Source organism: Chroicocephalus ridibundus, chromosome 5 (genome assembly GCF_963924245.1).
Source record: "Chroicocephalus ridibundus chromosome 5, bChrRid1.1, whole genome shotgun sequence".
Classification (NCBI taxonomy): Eukaryota; Metazoa; Chordata; class Aves; order Charadriiformes; family Laridae; genus Chroicocephalus; species Chroicocephalus ridibundus.
The window spans coordinates 10,413,468-10,430,790 of NC_086288.1; the positions used below are offsets into that span (position 1 = coordinate 10,413,468).

General features: G+C 36.6%; 1 protein-coding gene across 1 annotated transcript in view; it reads left to right on the forward strand.

Moving 5' to 3' along the window:
* Nucleotides 1–17,323, forward strand: part of TTC29 (tetratricopeptide repeat domain 29) — a 135,974-nt gene that overhangs the window by 44,984 nt on the left and 73,667 nt on the right. Inside the window, exons 6-7 of the mRNA XM_063337074.1 lie at nt 7,612–7,824; nt 12,493–12,578. Coding sequence (XP_063193144.1) covers nt 7,612–7,824; nt 12,493–12,578 — 299 coding nt within the window. The remainder of the gene's footprint in view (nt 1–7,611; nt 7,825–12,492; nt 12,579–17,323) is intronic.

Genomic DNA, 17,323 nt, shown 5'->3' on the forward strand with positions numbered 1-17,323 from the left:
AGAAGGCATCTGACAAGGGTTGCTTTCATAAAATATGTTAACCTAGAAAGATAATGGAATTTTAATTTTAAGCCAAAATTTTCTGTGTTAGTTCATTTGAATATGAATGTAGGACAGACAAGTTAGTGCCATTTTCTTATGGGACCTGTTCAGTTGTCAGGCTTTTTCTGTGAAGTTGGACGCTGATCTAGGAAAAGTACATTTTTTTTATTCTATTTTGCATGTGGGCCAAAGGGTGCTAAACCAGTTTGTACAATTACAGTATTGCAGAGCCTTCAGAAATTCTAGATTCTACCTCAGACCTAAACTACTGTGAAAAGGCCTGAAATATGAACACTTTTTTCCACAGTTAAGCATAAAGCAAAGGGAAAAATTGGTGATACAATGTAGTTCAGGTAGCAAGACAGTAATTACAGGTAAGTTTGTAAGTTTCAGAATTATGGGTTACACTTAGTAGGAAATCACTGTTTAATTAATTATATGTCCATACATTGTGTTTTGTACCACTCTTTGTAAAGTATATGTGAGGTCTGCGTGCATATAGTTTTGGGAAAATCATGTTTAAGTGACACCAGATGCTCTTTGTAGAGCTACTCTGAGTAGTTGCAATCGATTTAGAGTAGGTGTGTGTCCCTTAGAGAAAATCTGAGAGATCTTATGCAGAAGCAAGTTAAGAAGGCGTGGAGCTAACCCAGAATTTTCAGGGTACAGGGGCTGCTGCAGCAGCTGGAAGAAAGGCAAGAGGAAGATATTTGTTCCAGTCTCCTCTACAACAGTGCCTGTTCCTCCTGTACTTATTCTTGGTGCTTTCTTGTAAGAACAAGAAGTTTTTTTCAAAGTAGATCCTCTTCTGGTAATGTGCTCTTCAGTTAATTACAGGGTTTTTTCCCTCTTGCTGGGCCACAGTAAGCTATCCCCAAAGCAGCTGTCACTTCAGCTGCCTATGAGAAACCCTTCCTCCTTTGCTGTTCAGAAGTGTTGGCAGCTGCAGGGGAAGGGATTAGAGAGCAGACAGGCAAGCAACCAGAGAAACTAGTATTATCCCTAGCTTGTGAGGTGTCTTTCAAAGAACCCATTAAGCAGCATCTTCTAGAGCGTTTTTATTATCATAATGTGTTAATGATGCTCTGTAACAGACTGTGAACGGTCCAACTGTGGGTACTAAAACATGCACTGCCCTCTAGGTTTGTATAAGTATATTTTGAGTATTTGAGCTTTAAGGCAAGTAATTTAGGTCCTCGGAGGACAAGACTACGTATGATCTAATGCTTACTGGATTCCTACGGTTATGTCTTTCTTTTTGAAGAACAGATACTTGATTAACTAATGTCAGCAGAAATAATATATCATTCTCTAAACTGCAATACCAAGGATTAGCCTAGCAGTTCTTGACCTAGACAAGGGAATGTAAAATGCCATCTTTTTGCACTGCAATTTCAGTCCACCAATGCCATATCTCAGGTTGTGTGATGCTCAACTTTCCTTTTTATCTCCATCTTTCTCCTTTATGTCCGGAAGCCTTCTACCTCTGAGGCATGCTTTCGGTTGACCTCGAGCAGCTTAGGCTCTAGGGAGAGATCTACTGGTGTATTGTCAAATCGGGAAATTGTCAGAATACCCTATGATGAGCCGGCATGTTCATTACAATATTCTTGTGAACTTTTTATGTCATTTTGCTAAAACTCCTGGTGGAGTCTTTATGAAAAATGTCGTCAGCTCTTGTAGAGTGAGTGAAAGTAATTTCTTTATCCTTTAACTTAAAAATACTTGTCTTGATTGTTGTCTGATGATTGGTTGTGGTTTAGAGGAATCTTGTAGAGTTATGGTTTTATCTTAAATCTCTTCCACAATATTTGTCTTGCTTTTGCAGACGGCACGTAAACTCAGGTTCTTGCATCTGAGATCAGTCACAGTGATGTGATTCTGTACAATTCATTTTACCTCAGGAGTCCAGGGTGGTTCAAATATTTGCTGAATGAGAACCTTGTTTTGTGATTCTTGTGAGCTTTTTGTTCCACCTCCCAACACATCTCTGTTAAAGACTTATAACAACCTCTGTAGATAGTGACACACATTGGAAACTGTGACAGATTCTTAACTATTTCAGCGTGAATAGTTCTACCATGATTATCATAATTGAACATATAGGAAGCTAAAAATAATACAAATAGTTCAAGCAGTTAAACTGAAATGTAAGCCTATATCTTTTAAAATAGTATTAACAATTTTCTTTTTTTTGCTACCATTAACACTTGCTTCAAGAGATTTTTGTGTTCATGTTGCACAGTGAAATAACAAAAGATATCCTAGTTCTAAATTAAAATATACTGTAATATACATAAAGCTTTACTGTTCCTTTAGGTTGTTGTTTTAAGCTAAAGTGGAATATTTTCTAAAGTCCTCAATAACCGTTTACAATTTAGAATTAAATGTGCTTTCTGCTTATACTAGTACTGCTGAAGTAATATACCTAACAGACCTGTCACTTTTTGGTTGGTGCAATTGTTTCTGTGGCGTTGTTTTCATTGGTAAATGTATGAGCTGATAGAAAAGGAAATCATTAGGTGCTCTCAGTATTGCTGAGGCATGGAGCTAGAACAGGTCAGTCACTGCATTTTGCAGATTGTGACATTTTAAATTACCTGTATACTACTGGAAGCAATCTGTGGACCTAATTAACATCTCACCTAATTAATGTCATGTCTGTATATAGAGAATTCTAGATAGTTTTGCACTGCCTTTATTTGTTAAATACCACATTATTCAAATTTGCTATCCTTAATTTCAGTATTGAAAACTTCAGATTTGTGTGCTGTTTTCTTAAGTGGGAGTAACTTCTTTTTTTTTTTTTGTCTCCTTCAAGTAATCAATGCACTGCTGAATGAGTTCATTTTAATGCACTCAATCATGCCTCTAATGTTTGTAGCTTACGGGCGCAAGCATCAGTAATGCAGGAATGTTATATGGCTTTAGTTTGGGCCATTTCATAAAATATTCATGGAATCAAAAATGTGCATCAAAATAGCGGCTGGGAGAATTACATTTATGTGCCTGCTTTTATGGCAGCTTCACATTTAAACCCATTTGTGTTAATATCTAGTCAATCTTTCTACTTAAAAAAAAAAAAAAAGGGCAAAATAGTAGTCTCCATATATACCCCTTTTGGTTTGATATCTATTTTGATATAACAAATGTATACTTTCGGAGTGGGTCTTAGGAAAGGGAATTATAAAGGAAGTTTTAGACAATGTAAGAACGTTTCTTTTCAGTATTTACAAAATTACATTGAATTCTTTTGCTTGAATGAATAGATTTATTTTTTTGACTTTAAGCAACTCAGTGAAAGCTGTAGCACAAATCTTTGTGCGTATGTATGTAGTTCCCATGAAAATAAGAGTAATTTCTAATATTTGATACTGTTAGGGGCAGAGCAGTGTCTTATATAATTGTTTAAAACTGATTCTTTGCTCCTAAAATTATATTGGGGTAATGTTTGCCTCCCATATTTAAGATTAAACTCTTGCTGATAAGGTTTCTTTTGTTATGCCCTGGGCTTCATTAAGCTATAATGTTTTAGTAGTGGTTGTTTATATGTCGTAATAGTTACGTTTCTGTTTTTTGATTCCTTTATAAACAGGGAAGAGATATCAGAGATTCTCAAACTCCACTTAGTATACACTGGGCTAATTTCTGCATGGCAGCGGGAAAGAAATATGCAATTGCTGTTAATGTTGCCAACTGAAAATAGCTATACAGCTTTGTGTAACATTTTGCAAATAGATTTTTCAAGTATAGATTTCCTAGAAACACCTTCTGGATTTTCTCTTTGAATTGCTAGAGATATAAAAGATGCGTTTCTACAAACTATTCTAAGTGATTTTGCTACTCATTGTTTTTCCTCTCATTTTGCTTTCTTTTTCTCTTTTTTTTTTTCCTTCTTATCTTTCAGTTGATGATAAAACTAATTTAAAACTCTGCCTTGTCGCTGCTTAGGTGAGATAAAAATATGCTTACTCAGAAATGTTCTGTAATTAGTTTATAACTTTCTCTTAATGCTTTTCAAGATTTTCAGACAGCATCTACCAATACCTGTGCCTAACAGTTGCAGTAGTTCAATGTTTAAAAATTGGAATGCACTGACCAGATCAATTCCAACTGAACTGACTCATGACAGTGAATAAACTTGCCACCCCTGGAAACATTATTTTTCTACAACGTTTGAGGTTCACATAAACATTATGGATTAAAGAAATAGGCTGATATGTCATTTGCTAATGAGAACAAGGGATTTCAGATTATTTTGATGGAAAAATGAATTTCAAAGTCTAAAACACTTTTACCTTCCATGAATTTGAGAGGTCTTCAAATAGCCAGCATTACTTGAAAGTCTTCAATAGGCAAATTCCCAGCCATGTAAGGGCTTCCAGGTCAGGGATTACATCTCTCCCTCCTTTAGGAAACCAGCAGGTATTTTATTTATTTTTCCTTGGCATCTTCTTTTTGATATTTCTGTGAGCAGATTGTATTACTTCTTACTTCATATTCTTTCTTGGTAGTTCAGTGAAGTCTAATTTAGTTCCATTTGAATACTACGAAAAAGATTGTTGCTGTTGTATTTTGAAGCTTGATGTAGATGGATTGTTTCTAAAGAGGTTTCACTGAGATCTGGCAAAAAGGATGTCAGGTCACAGCTCTTATGGTTAGGTCAACTCTTAAGAACTATGGGGTACATGGAATATATGAGTTCAATTTCTAGTCTGACAGAAACTTTCTCCAGGGGATACTGCAAGTGAGGAAGCATGGGTAAGAATTACCATACCTGATAGTTCTAACAATCTCAACAATTGTTTAGTTCTGAAGGTTACATGTATTATTTACCTAAATGATGTGTCCCGTTAAGAGATTGTTACAGAGTCTTGGGAGAAACTCAGATAATGTGTTCAGCCTCAGATTACATACCCAGGTGATACCGTTCTTTTGTTTGCTGCTTCCCATTCTCACTAGAAGTTTTTGAGTTACACATGAATCAAACTCTGTTACACATGTGGTGAAAGTAGATCATTTAAATGTATGGCAATACCCTTTCAGAAGGATAATCAGTTGATTAATAAACTTTGAGGAGAATTCCAAGGAGGAGTTTGTATGTGTTTATGAGCATCCAATTGGATAAAATGCGAGATCTGGCAACTAACATTACATTTCAACTCAACTTTCCATCATTCGTGTCAAAGCCAACACCAGCTTCTTCAGTTAATATCTTAAATCTGCAGTTAGCAACCTGGATAACTGGAATTCTGTTGACTTCTGAGTTGAACTTTCCCTAAGAAGTTAGCTGGACTGGGTAGGCAGAAACCCAAGTTCAAATTGGAGGCCTCTAGAATGGATGGAAGTTTTCATCTGGGTTTAGCAAGTCTATATCTCTATTTCCTGATATATGTACTGTCAGTGAAAGATTAAACAGCTTGTACTGGTCATGATAATTTCACTTTGCACTGCTGTTTGTTCAGCCTGATGTCAAGTATGTAATATTTTGGAAAGTACATATAGATCTTTTCCTGTCTGTTTACGGGATCTGGTAGCTACTCTGACAGTAAGATTATTTTTTTTTCCAGTGCTGTGGGCCATCTCTCCGATACCTGTCCCTAGCTAGAGAGGAGCTGCATAAAGCTTGTTGTCTTCTCTTTCACCTGACACTTCACTCTTCAGCACTTTGTGTTGTGTCCGCTGGGACTCTTACATGAATCCTAGGTTGTAGAGCCTTAAAATGCTTTGTCTGTGAAACTCATTTAATTAGTTGCGTTTTTGAAAGAGAGGTTTCTTGTGCTTGCCAAGTTTAGTTGAAATCATTTTAACCATCAGTGAAGCTTAATATGAAAACATTTAATTCTAATAAAGATTAGAGTTAGTTTTATATTGCAAAGTTGAAAGCATGGTTATACAAGGATAAAGTATGCAAAAGACAAATCTAAATTAAGTTAATAAGCTCTTCATAGCTGTTCTGCTGCCTCTAGGTTGGCTGGAGGCCTGGGGAACTAGCCTTGTTTTCTCTCAGAACGTTTAAAGGTCCTTCTCTCAGCTTCTCTCCCTCCTTTCCTGCATTTGGGAAACACCTTTTCTCCTTCCTGGTTCTTTTCATAATTTGAATGCAGTACCACAAAAACGATCTGCAAAACAGTAATTGTTCCGTATAAATCATGTTTCAGAAGAGGTGTTAAACTGCAAATACATCTAAACAAACTTAGTTTATGGTTTATTACACACACGCACGCTTACTTATGAAGGAAGAGTCACATTCCCAGTTCTCCCTGTTATAGAATATTCTTTCTGAAACAAGGTACTGTGACCAGAATGCACTTTTTTTTTTTTTGGTACCTGCTTCCCACTAGTTTTTCTGTGCCTATTATGTATAAGGAAAAGCTTTTCTGTTTTGTCCAGAATGCATAGAAATCTTCTGGATTGCGTGTATACACTGAGATAACCCTAGCTGAAGGTAGAGAGGAGAGAGGATCTACTTCCATGTTAAAATGAATTGAACTTTATCTTCAAACTTTCCTTTGCCTTAAAGATGTTTGAGTAACTTATATTTGAAAACCTTAAAGTGTATTACTTCAGGCTCAATAATTAATCTATTGGTAGTTAATGCTTTTCCAGTAAATTTACTACATAAACTCGCCAGAATTGGCCTAGTAATAGTTGTTGATATATGTTGAATAGTTGTAATAATAAATAATAATAAACTTTGCATAATAATTTTTTGTTCATCACTTATTTGAATAAAGATATTCCCATTCCCCCACCACTGCCACCCCAAATTTTTTACCTCTATTCTCCACATTTGGAATCTTTCAGCACAGCTTTTTATTATGGAAAAAGAAACTTGAGGAACAGTTCAAATTGATTCCTTATTCATAGATGTGATTTTGAAATATGAGATCACAGAATCACACAGAATGACAGAATGGTTAGAGTTGGAAGGGACCTTAAAGATCATCTGGTTCCAACCCCCCTGCCCTGGGCAGGGACACCTCCCACTAGACCAGGCTGCTCAAAGCCCCATCCAGCCTGGCCTTGAACACCTCCAGGGATGGGACATCCACAGCTTCTCTGGGCAACCTGTTCCAGTGCCTCACCACTCTCACAGTAAAGAATTTCTTCCTGATGTCATCTAAATCTCCCTTCTTTCAGTTTGAGGCTGTTACCCCGTGTCCTATCATTACACTCCCTGATAAAGAGTCCCTCTCCATCTCTCCTGCAGGCCCCCTTTAGGTACTGGAAGGCTGCTATAAGGTCTACAAAGGCTATGTTAATGAATCTATAATAGGTGTACTTTCTAGAAAAATCTGACTTTGCATCCTTGGTATCACACTTCACAACATTGTGAATCTACAAAGGAAAGCTAATTTAAAATGCAAGTTCAAATTACAGTATTACTGATAGCTGTGAGATTTGGTAGCATTTTCTAGTGATCTCTAAGTTATATATTGAAGATTCTTGAAAAATCTGTGAAATGATTGGCTGCAACTTACTTTCTAATGAGAAAACTATTATAGACTAAGAACTTTAAAAATATTGTTGATTACACTGATTGTAATTATGAATGATGTTTTTCAGGTCATGTCATGAAAGCTGCTGAGCATTATGAAGCATTTTATCAGCTAACGGTGGGTTTGACATGGAAGGATGATACAGGCCGTACTTACAATTCACTGGCATGTGAGCATCTCTGGAGAATTTATACGTTACTAGCAGACAAAATGCTAGAAAATAAAGAACACCAACAAGCCATCAAAACGCTAATAAAAGCTTTAAAAATGGCAAAAGAAGGTAGGTGGAAAATAACACTTTCACATTTCTTTATTTGATGATTTTCCCAAGAGTAAAGTAGAAATTGTCAAGTGTTTGACTGGGTAATTATTTCTTATGAAATTCAAAGACAAATGCTATCAATACACTTCCAGATCTCACTAAGGCAGAAATGCCTTCTTGCTGACAACAAAGAATCTTTTAGATTCCTGAAAGCTTTATCTCCAAAAAACCCAAGCTTGCGGGTTCAGTGTTTCATACTATTATTCCCATAATCATAAAGTGAGGTTACTGATGGAAGCTCAGCTCACTGATTTTGATTGGCGAGTCACTGCTGATTTGCAATTTTTCAGTGACATTATTTGCTGTATCACTACCTTTTCACTCTACACAGTCATTTAGTACTTGCAAAAACCAGTTTTCTATCATAAGCAAACAAAACTTCTTCTGTATGTATGTATCTTCTGTTATACTTTGAAACCTAAAGTGAAAAATTACAGAATCGCAGTATAACTGAGGTAAGAAGAGGGACCTCTGGAGCTCATCAGAGTCAGCTGGAGCAGGCTGCCTAGAACTACATCCAGTCAAGTTTTTAGTGTCTCCACTAGTGGAGACTCCATAACCATTCTGGAAGATGTTTTCCACTACTCAAACACCCTCGCAATAAAGAAATATTTTGTTGAGTTCAGATGGAATTTCAAGTTGTGCTCATTGCCTCTTGTCCTGTCACTGAGCATCACTGAGAAGAGCCCGGCTCATCTTCTTTACACCCTCCCATCAGAAGTTTGTGCACATTGATGAAATCCCCCCTGAGCCTTCTCTTCTGTGGTCTGAACAGTCCCAGCTCCCTCAGCCTCTCCTCCCAGGACAGATGCTCCCAGTCCCTTAGTCGTCTCTGCAGCCCTTTGCTGGACTCGCTCCACTATGTCCCTCTATCTCTCTTGTACTGGGGAGCCCAGAATGGGACACAGCACCCCTGGGGTGACCTCACCAGTGCTGAGCAGAGGCGATGGATCACCTCCCTTGGCCTGCTCACGATGCTCCGCCTAATGCAGCCCAGGATCCCATTGGTCAGCTTTGCCATGAGTGTGCCTCGCTGTCTCGTGGGCAACTTGTTGTCCACCAGGAAACCCGGGTCCTTCTCTGCCAAGCTCCTTTCCATCCAGTCAGCCCACAGCCTGGGCTGGTGCCTGGGGTTATCCGTCCCCACGTGCAGGACTTTGTGCTTCCCTTTCCTGAGCTTCATGAGGCTGCCATTGGCCCATTTCTCCAGCCTGCCGAGGTCCCTCTGCCTGGCAGCACAACCACCTACCTGGTATATCACCCATTCCTACCCAGCTTTGCATTGCCTGCAAACACGCTGAGGGTGAGCTTGGTCACACCGTCCAGGTCATTAATGAAGATGTTAATCAGCATTGGTGCCAGTATTGATCCCTGAGCACACCATTAGTGACCGGTCTCCCACTGGACTTCCTACTGCTGCTTACAACCCTTTGAAGGCTGGCAGCTCAGCTAGTTTTCAGTCTACCTCACTGTGAATAAAGATGTTATGGGAGACGGTGTTAGAAGCCTCACTAAAATTGAGAGAAGCAACATCCACTGCTTTCCCTTCATCCACCAAGCCAGTCATCTTATCACAGAAAGCTATCAGGTTCGTGAAGAATGATTTCCCTGTCATAAATCTATGCTGTCTACTCTTGATTTCCTTCTTGTTCTAGATAACAACTGTATGAAGCTTTGTCTATGTGCAGATAGGTTTAAAATTGGGGGATATTAGAATAGCGTTTGAATGTTATATATAATGTGAGATGTTGATCAGCTAGAAATACTATGCTCTGTAGCATTTCTTACACAAGAGGGAACAGAAAAGAGACAAATATACCTTATGAAAAAATACTAATTTTTCAGAAATCTTAATAATGCTTTTTTCTCAAATGATGCTGTTAAATATCCACTTCTACAGACTGACTTTTCCTAGGTGATTATTGGCGTGCTTCTCAGAAGTAGGATAGAAGGTCTCAAATAATCATCGTTTAACATGCACAGCAATTCAAGAGCCTTTCTTAGTATTCCTTAAGGGGCATATTTTGCATATGAATTACACATACAATTAATATGTAATATTAATTCAATATTTATCACCAGATACATTAGGTTTTTAAATTCAATAATGTATGCCTAACATGAATCTATTAGCTAGTTTTTGAGTAGTACTTGGGATCAATAGAATTAAGCTATCAAAAATGGCAAAAAAAAGAAAATATTTTCCAAATTTTAAAATAAGTTTTGCCACATATAAATATATGACTATACAGGTAGATAGTATAATACAGCAATCTATAGAAGAGTATAAAATGTATTCAGTGAAGCTAAGTCAAGTTCCTAAAAAGAAGTATCTTTATTGGATCAGCAGATACTCTTGGAAAAAATGAACAAGATCGCAGGCATCTAAGCCCATGTGAACTTTGCTGATTATTGTTTTTAAAAGTGCCAGTAAATTGTTTCCATTTCAGGTTTTTTACTGTATTGTGGAGAACCAAAATCTCTCAGCTTGCCTTATCTCATGAAGAATAATTTAAAGCACCATTTGAAACCTAAATGCTTTTATGTGGAAATTTTTGGGGAATAAACCAAACAGGACTTTGGGGGCAAGAATTCAGTTCTTTCCATTATAAATGTTTCATTTTTAAGGGCATATGATTGTCTTTGGCTAATTTTTTCTTTTAACTAAACCACTAAGTAACCTATTTTGTTTTTATCTGCAATTCACATTAGTAGATCTGTCTTATGAGTTGCCTGTTTAGATCTTTTCTCTTGGGTGTATGTACCCAAATGTTGAGAACGCCAATACAATTAATCAGCTCAAGGAGGACACATTTACCCAAACCCAAAAACTTTTCTGTCTTTTCCAGCTGCATCTGTTGATCAAATGCAAACTTTTAGCTTTTTGTGCAGCTGTTGCCTGTAATAGCTTAAGTCACAGGTACAGTAAAACTGCTGCTGCTGATCTTTACTGTAGTACCTGGAAGGACTGCTGGTGAAATTTCTCATCAACTTCTTCCTGTTGCTAGTGAAAACTGCTGGGAATGAAGACTGTCAAAATGGATATGATGCCTTTCCAAAACTTACTTTGACCAAGCAGATGTTCCAGTGCCCTTACTTCAAATCAATTGCTTTCCATAGCTTCCTGAGGCATATAGTAAATATCACTATGCACTTTGGCATTGTTCTTTAAATTTAAGCTATAAAAGTTTGTTTCAGATGAGTTTTCCAGTTCTCATTCCAAAACCATAACCTCTGTTTATGACGCCCATATTTAACAACTTGGTTAAACCCATACTGGCTCTGGCTGCCTTCTGTAATAGCCATTCTGTCCTTCTGGACCATCATCTATGTTTATGTCTTTTATGGATTAGGATTAGGTACTACCCACTTCAGACTCTCAGACTGTTCTTAAGTGAGGAAGGAAGTTTTTTATATCCCTAGCAACTTTTTGCTTATTATTCCTCTGTGAAACTGTATTTCTGTATCCTTTTGCTTCATTAAGCCTTTTAAGGGATATTGAATACTGGAAAAGACCGGCAGGTTTTCGAATTACAGGCTTTTCATAACTTTGTGTAACGTATTAAGTACTATAGATAGAGCATTGCTATGGCCTCAGCAATTACAACATTCAGCGAGTTCCAGAACTAGATGTAGCCTACTGTGTTTTTGGAGGTAAAGAATTTATTAGCCTGACAAATGTACTTAGATAATCTCACTTTTCATTGCAACTATATTTATTTATGCATGTTACAAAATATCTTGATATGCAGTTATGGGTCAGGTTGATTTTTCCAGTCTTTATTGTGTTTGAGCAGATAGATACTGAGCAACAGAAAGAGTGGATTTGGGGCTATTTTTAATATAATTTAATCTACAATTTATTTATTTTTATGAATACTGATGTTCTGGAGGGAAATTTTTTAATATAGCGTGATACAGTAAGCACTTATATAATTAATTTATATAAAGTTCAGTATCGAATGGATGATTTTCCATTGAGGGAGCAATATAAAACGACCAGCAAGCAGTGTCTGTTAGGTCAGCATTAGTGAAATAAAACCTGGTATGGAAAAGTGTTAGCAACCACCTATGAAGAATTTTCTGTGACTACTGCTTGCAAGTGTAAGTTATCCCTATTTTTTTAGCTATTCTAGCCTACAGTAGCTTGCAAGATCGCCATGAGAATAAGGAATATGATCCTGGTCTACTGGTAATTCTCTCTTGGTGTTTCACTAAGATTCATATTAGTGAAGTGTATGGGTCAACATATTATACATTTATATGTTAGGGTGTGTTATATATTTGTAGCTACTTTTATTATATGAATATATAGAGAGAGTATTATTAAACAATTAATGACAGAGACCATTACAGCATGTTAAATTGATTGTGCTGCATTACTTACTGGAAGATAATTTCTCTGACATTTTGAACTTTCTTGTTGAACTTTTTGATCCATGGCCTCTATTTTTAATCACCAGTATATATTTTCAGAAAGAGATAAGTGGCAAGGGTAAGGAGAAGCAAAAACTTACTACGGTATTTAAACATCTCCATGTTATTTAAGAACCTGCAAGAGCCATCTATACTAATGTAATTTTGTTCAGATTACACTGGTAACTGTAACTTTAATCCTTTCTTTAGGAGGTGATATGAAGATGGAAGGAGAAGCTGCGTATTGCTTAAGTTTAGCGTATAATTTTGCTGGAGAACAACAGACAGCGTTATCAGTAAGTTTATTTTAAAGTTGCTTTAGCTTTCCAGATGCCTTTGTCTGCCTCCTTGGCATCTTCTTAGGCATTTTGGAGAGTGGATAAGACATGGAGAGACTTGGCTCATGGACCTTTTATAACTGTATCTGATCCTGTAGACAAGGATCCATTTAAGCAATTATGGTTCCAGTAAATTCCAGAACTGATGGAGTCCAGGTTTCCATGCTTGGATCTGTAGAAATAATACTATATCATAATATTCAGGTTATATGTGACTAGCTTTCGTTTTCCTGTATTCATACATATATAAAACAGTTTTTATTTAGTTAGATTTTTGTATAAAACACTAGTTTTGCAAACTAGTTTGATACAGCGTATTTCTGAGCAGCAATTAAAAATATATCAATGCACATGTTGAGCTTTTCAGAATATCAGGAATTTGGAAGAAACATTAATTGCTTTTTGTATGAAAAGCTGTAGTGCTGATGTAATCCCTTCTGTTGATACTTGAGTTCAAGCTCCTCTTCTTGTGTTTCCCTTGAGCCTCCTATACATAATCATTCTAAGACAATGAGAATTATACATGTGGAATTCTAGTCTGGGAGGAGGGTTCCTCTAGTTCATCATCACTACAAAAAAGACATTGAGGTGCTGGTGCAGGTCCAGAGAAGGGCAACAAAGCTGGTGAGGGGTCTGGAGAACAAGACTTACGAGGAGCGGCTGAGGAAGCTTGGGGGTGTTTAGCCTGCAGAAAAGGAGGCTGAGGAGAGACCTTATTGCTCTCTACAACTACCTGAAAGGAGGTTGTAGGTAGATGGGGGTCTGTCTTCCAAGTAACAGGCGACAGGACAAGAGGAAAGGACCTCAAGTTATGCCAGGGGAAGTTTAGACTGGATATTAGGAAAAAATTTTACACTGAAAGGGTTATTAAGCATTGGAACAGGCTGCCCGGGGAAGTGTTTGAGGCACCATCCCTGGAGGTATTTAAAAGATGGGTAGACATGGTGCTTAGAGATATGGTTTAGTGATGGTTTTTGTCAGTTAGGTTGATGGTTCAACTAGATGACCTGTAAGGTCCCTTCCAACCTAGGCGATTCTATGGTAGAGAGCGAGCTCATCATAGTGTGAGGGGAATGATAAGCACCAACTTGACTTGTCTGTGGCAGTCATCAAAGAAGTCACAGTCCTCCATTATCCTCTTAAAAATGTTGCCCAGAAAATTAATTTATTTGAATATTTTGTTCATGATTATTGCAATTAATCAGCTGGATAATTACTATTTCTGTTTGTTCCTTTAACTGCAGGGTGGCTCAGTATTTTATTAATGAACATATTTTATAGCAGTCGTTCTTTGTGGTTATTTGTTGTGGTAGTTTATTTTTTTCAGAAATAGACCAATAGAAGTCACAGAGTGAATTCAGCATGGGTTTCAATATTGCTTGCTTGGTTTCTGCAGTGTAGGAACAGTTCGAGATTTCTGTCTTGAAATATCCTCTTATATGCTTTTAGTAATTTGTCATACAGTTTTTCCAAAAGTTATTGACCATCTTTATTTATAATTCCTCAATGCTGATAGGCCTATCTTCTGTATAAATCAACTGAATGCTGGGAAGTGGGAGCCTGTTCTCACATCAATTGCAAAGTCTGTAGCTGAATGTGAGAATGTTTCAAAATTTAAAAGCTAGATACAATGTTATAAAATTATAAACATATTCTATATTATATAAATAATATATAAATATAATAATATGTTATAATTATATAATTTTATAAAATTATATCTAATAGTTGCAACAGCAATGAGAAGATTCTTACCTGATCTTACCTGATCAACTTTTCCGTTAAGTTTCTGAGAGTCACAATAAGCTGCGTGAATGATGAAGTGCAGCAAGATAAGCAAATGTGCTAAATAAAGAACCCTGCATGCATATTTGATCTCTCCATCACAGGAGAAATTAATTAATGAACAAGACTGCGCAGTCTCCATGATATACGAAGGCTCAAACTACCCGTGAAAGTCTCAAAAATATTGATGTCCTGGCATTGTTTCCTCAGGATCCATTTTGCTTACATTTTATAGCTGCTCCTTTCCCTTCATTGCTCCCCCATGGCTCCTGCCAAAAAGTTACAGCAATCATTTGGAAGTTCCATTTCTTTCGTCATGTGCAGAATTATTTTTTAAGGAAGATTCTGAAACCTTGAATTTTGTAATGTACCACTATTAATTTAAAACATATATGTAATAAGTTTGCCTATTGTTTTTAGTCTTACAAAAACACCTGACAGGTAAGGAAAGCAATGTGCATTTTTGTTAAAAGGGAAAGAAAATCTCAGTAGTACAAAATAAAATAAAATGTTAATAGTATAGAATGTTGTTTTAACAGTAATGAAAATACCAATACTTTTCTGTGTAAATAATAATATATTGTAATATAATATAGTGGTATTTCTTAATATAATGGCATTTCCAATAATATGACAGAAGAATCTCATGAAGTACTTCCGTTCAGAAAATAGTGTGTGTTATGGGACTGAGAAAAAGGGGTAAAATTTTAGTTCCTTTTGTCCGTAACAGTGATCAATACAGACAGCAGTAAAATACCAGTGGTTGACAGTACTGTTGAGCACAAGTTGTCTTCACTCTCCAATTAGAAATCATTGCCTAAAATTTACCCTTCTGTTCTCAGTTTAATGGTCTCTGTATCCAAGGGGAGCTCAGATGCTTACGGAGATGAAATCATTGCATCCTGTTCCTGGGGGACTACTGGTTATCATTACACATAACATGCAGACAATACTGCTAGGAGCCAGTTTGCCTCATGGTAATATGTAGTTCATCACCAGCTTCTGTAGCATGCTAAAGAGGTCTTGCCACACAGCTTGGGACTATTCGGGTTTAGACTCAGGGGTCTCAGCAGTTATTTTCCTGCTTTGCATCAGTTTTCATCTTCTTTATCCTTTTGTGCCGTGGTCCACCTCAGGCAGTCTCCTTCTAGGGGAATCTGAAAGGAGCAGCTGTTACGGATACCATTTCCTCCAATTGTTGCCACTTGGTTCCTTTTGCCATTCGGCGCACTGCTCCCTCCCCCAACACGCACGCACAGGAGCATGCATATAAACTTGTTTCTCTTTCATTCATGTCTTCTAGCAGAGTGGAGAAGCATATGTTCAAAATATTCATTATCTGATGCAGTAATTAAAGGTTGAAATGATTAAGCTGCAGCCTATTATATCAAAAATATGCAGTCACTTTGTATCAAATGGGCTAGTTTTGTTGGAGAAGGTTTTTTATTTGCTAGGCACTTGGTGTATAATCTAACATAATTTGATTTGGTGTATAATCTGTATAAATTGATTTGATTTAATTTTATTTGATATATATGATTGATTTCAGTGGACCTGCTCAGATGTAAAAACATAAGTGTGTGCCACTTTAAAAGCCCGACAACTAATTGCGTTCAATAGCAGTGTGGTATGTTCATAATATTTTTCATATCATCTGGTTTGTAATCAAGTCTAATGGCTTTTCCACAAAATATGACTCAAAATATTAGTAGTTCACATTATATAGATTTTATCTTAAACATTATAGATTTTGTCAGGGAGGGTTCTCCCTCTAGGCTAATTTTAAAGTAAAAGTTACTGTTTATTTTTCTTCAGACTTGCATAACAAGCTAAGTGTTAAGTGAAACACTTCTGTGTCGTTAGAAATCTTGCATAAGGTATTGTAATCTAATGCTTGATGTGGGAATTTTTTTAAACTGGGCTTTCAAGAATGCTTCAAAGCATTGGGCATCAAGGGTTTTTTCCTCTTTTAATTAGAATTGCATCCTAAATCATCATGAGAATTACAGTCCTCATCCCTTGTCTGAGCATTAGTTTTTTCCTAAGTGTTCCTTTATTTTGGACATTGAAGCCTGTGTTTCAGATATGTTACATATTTAAATAATAGAGGCAGTGTTCATGAGTACTGAGACCATGCCAAAATAAATGTGGTAATTTATGGGATAATGCTGTGTGCATGAATTGTCAGAATTACGATATACAAGCCACAGGCATAAAATTATCAAGAAAATTTATGAACTTAGAAAGACATCATCACATTCGAAATGACCCTATTAAAGTAATTAAAGGTGATTTACGAGCATAAAGTTAATTTCTGAAAAAGTCCATGTCAAAACAACTGAAAATTTTGTCTCAACTTATGCAGCTAGAGGGAATATAAGTAAATATATCTGGGATGCAGATATTCTGAAGTTAGCATGCACAGTGTATTTTATCTAATTATATCTGTTATATTTAAATATATAGATGATGCCCATACATATCTATGAATTTGGTGAATCAAGGAGGATCTTAGCAAGTAACAGAACTCCAAAAGGTAGACTGAATGTTATCCTCTTTTCTCCCAAACATTGTGAAAGGTAGTTGAGAAGAATGAGCATCATTCCTTTGAGATTTGCTTACGATTCTAGTGCTTTTCTAGAAGGCTGAACTTCAAGGGACTCTTCTGCCAACAGTGTCTGAGTAGACCGCTGAGTTTAGGTTTAAGCTTTCTTTACTGTTACTACAAAAAGAAACACTTAAATGGACACTCGCAAAACACATCAAAAGATACTATTCAATGGAAATTATTTCAAACTCCCTTCTTTTAAATCTCTCAGATTGACCTTTATTGATCTATATGTGATATTTAGCCATTAGTAATGACGTGTAACATTTTCAGATTAGCAAATGGCGTCACATGCTAGAAAAAAAACATT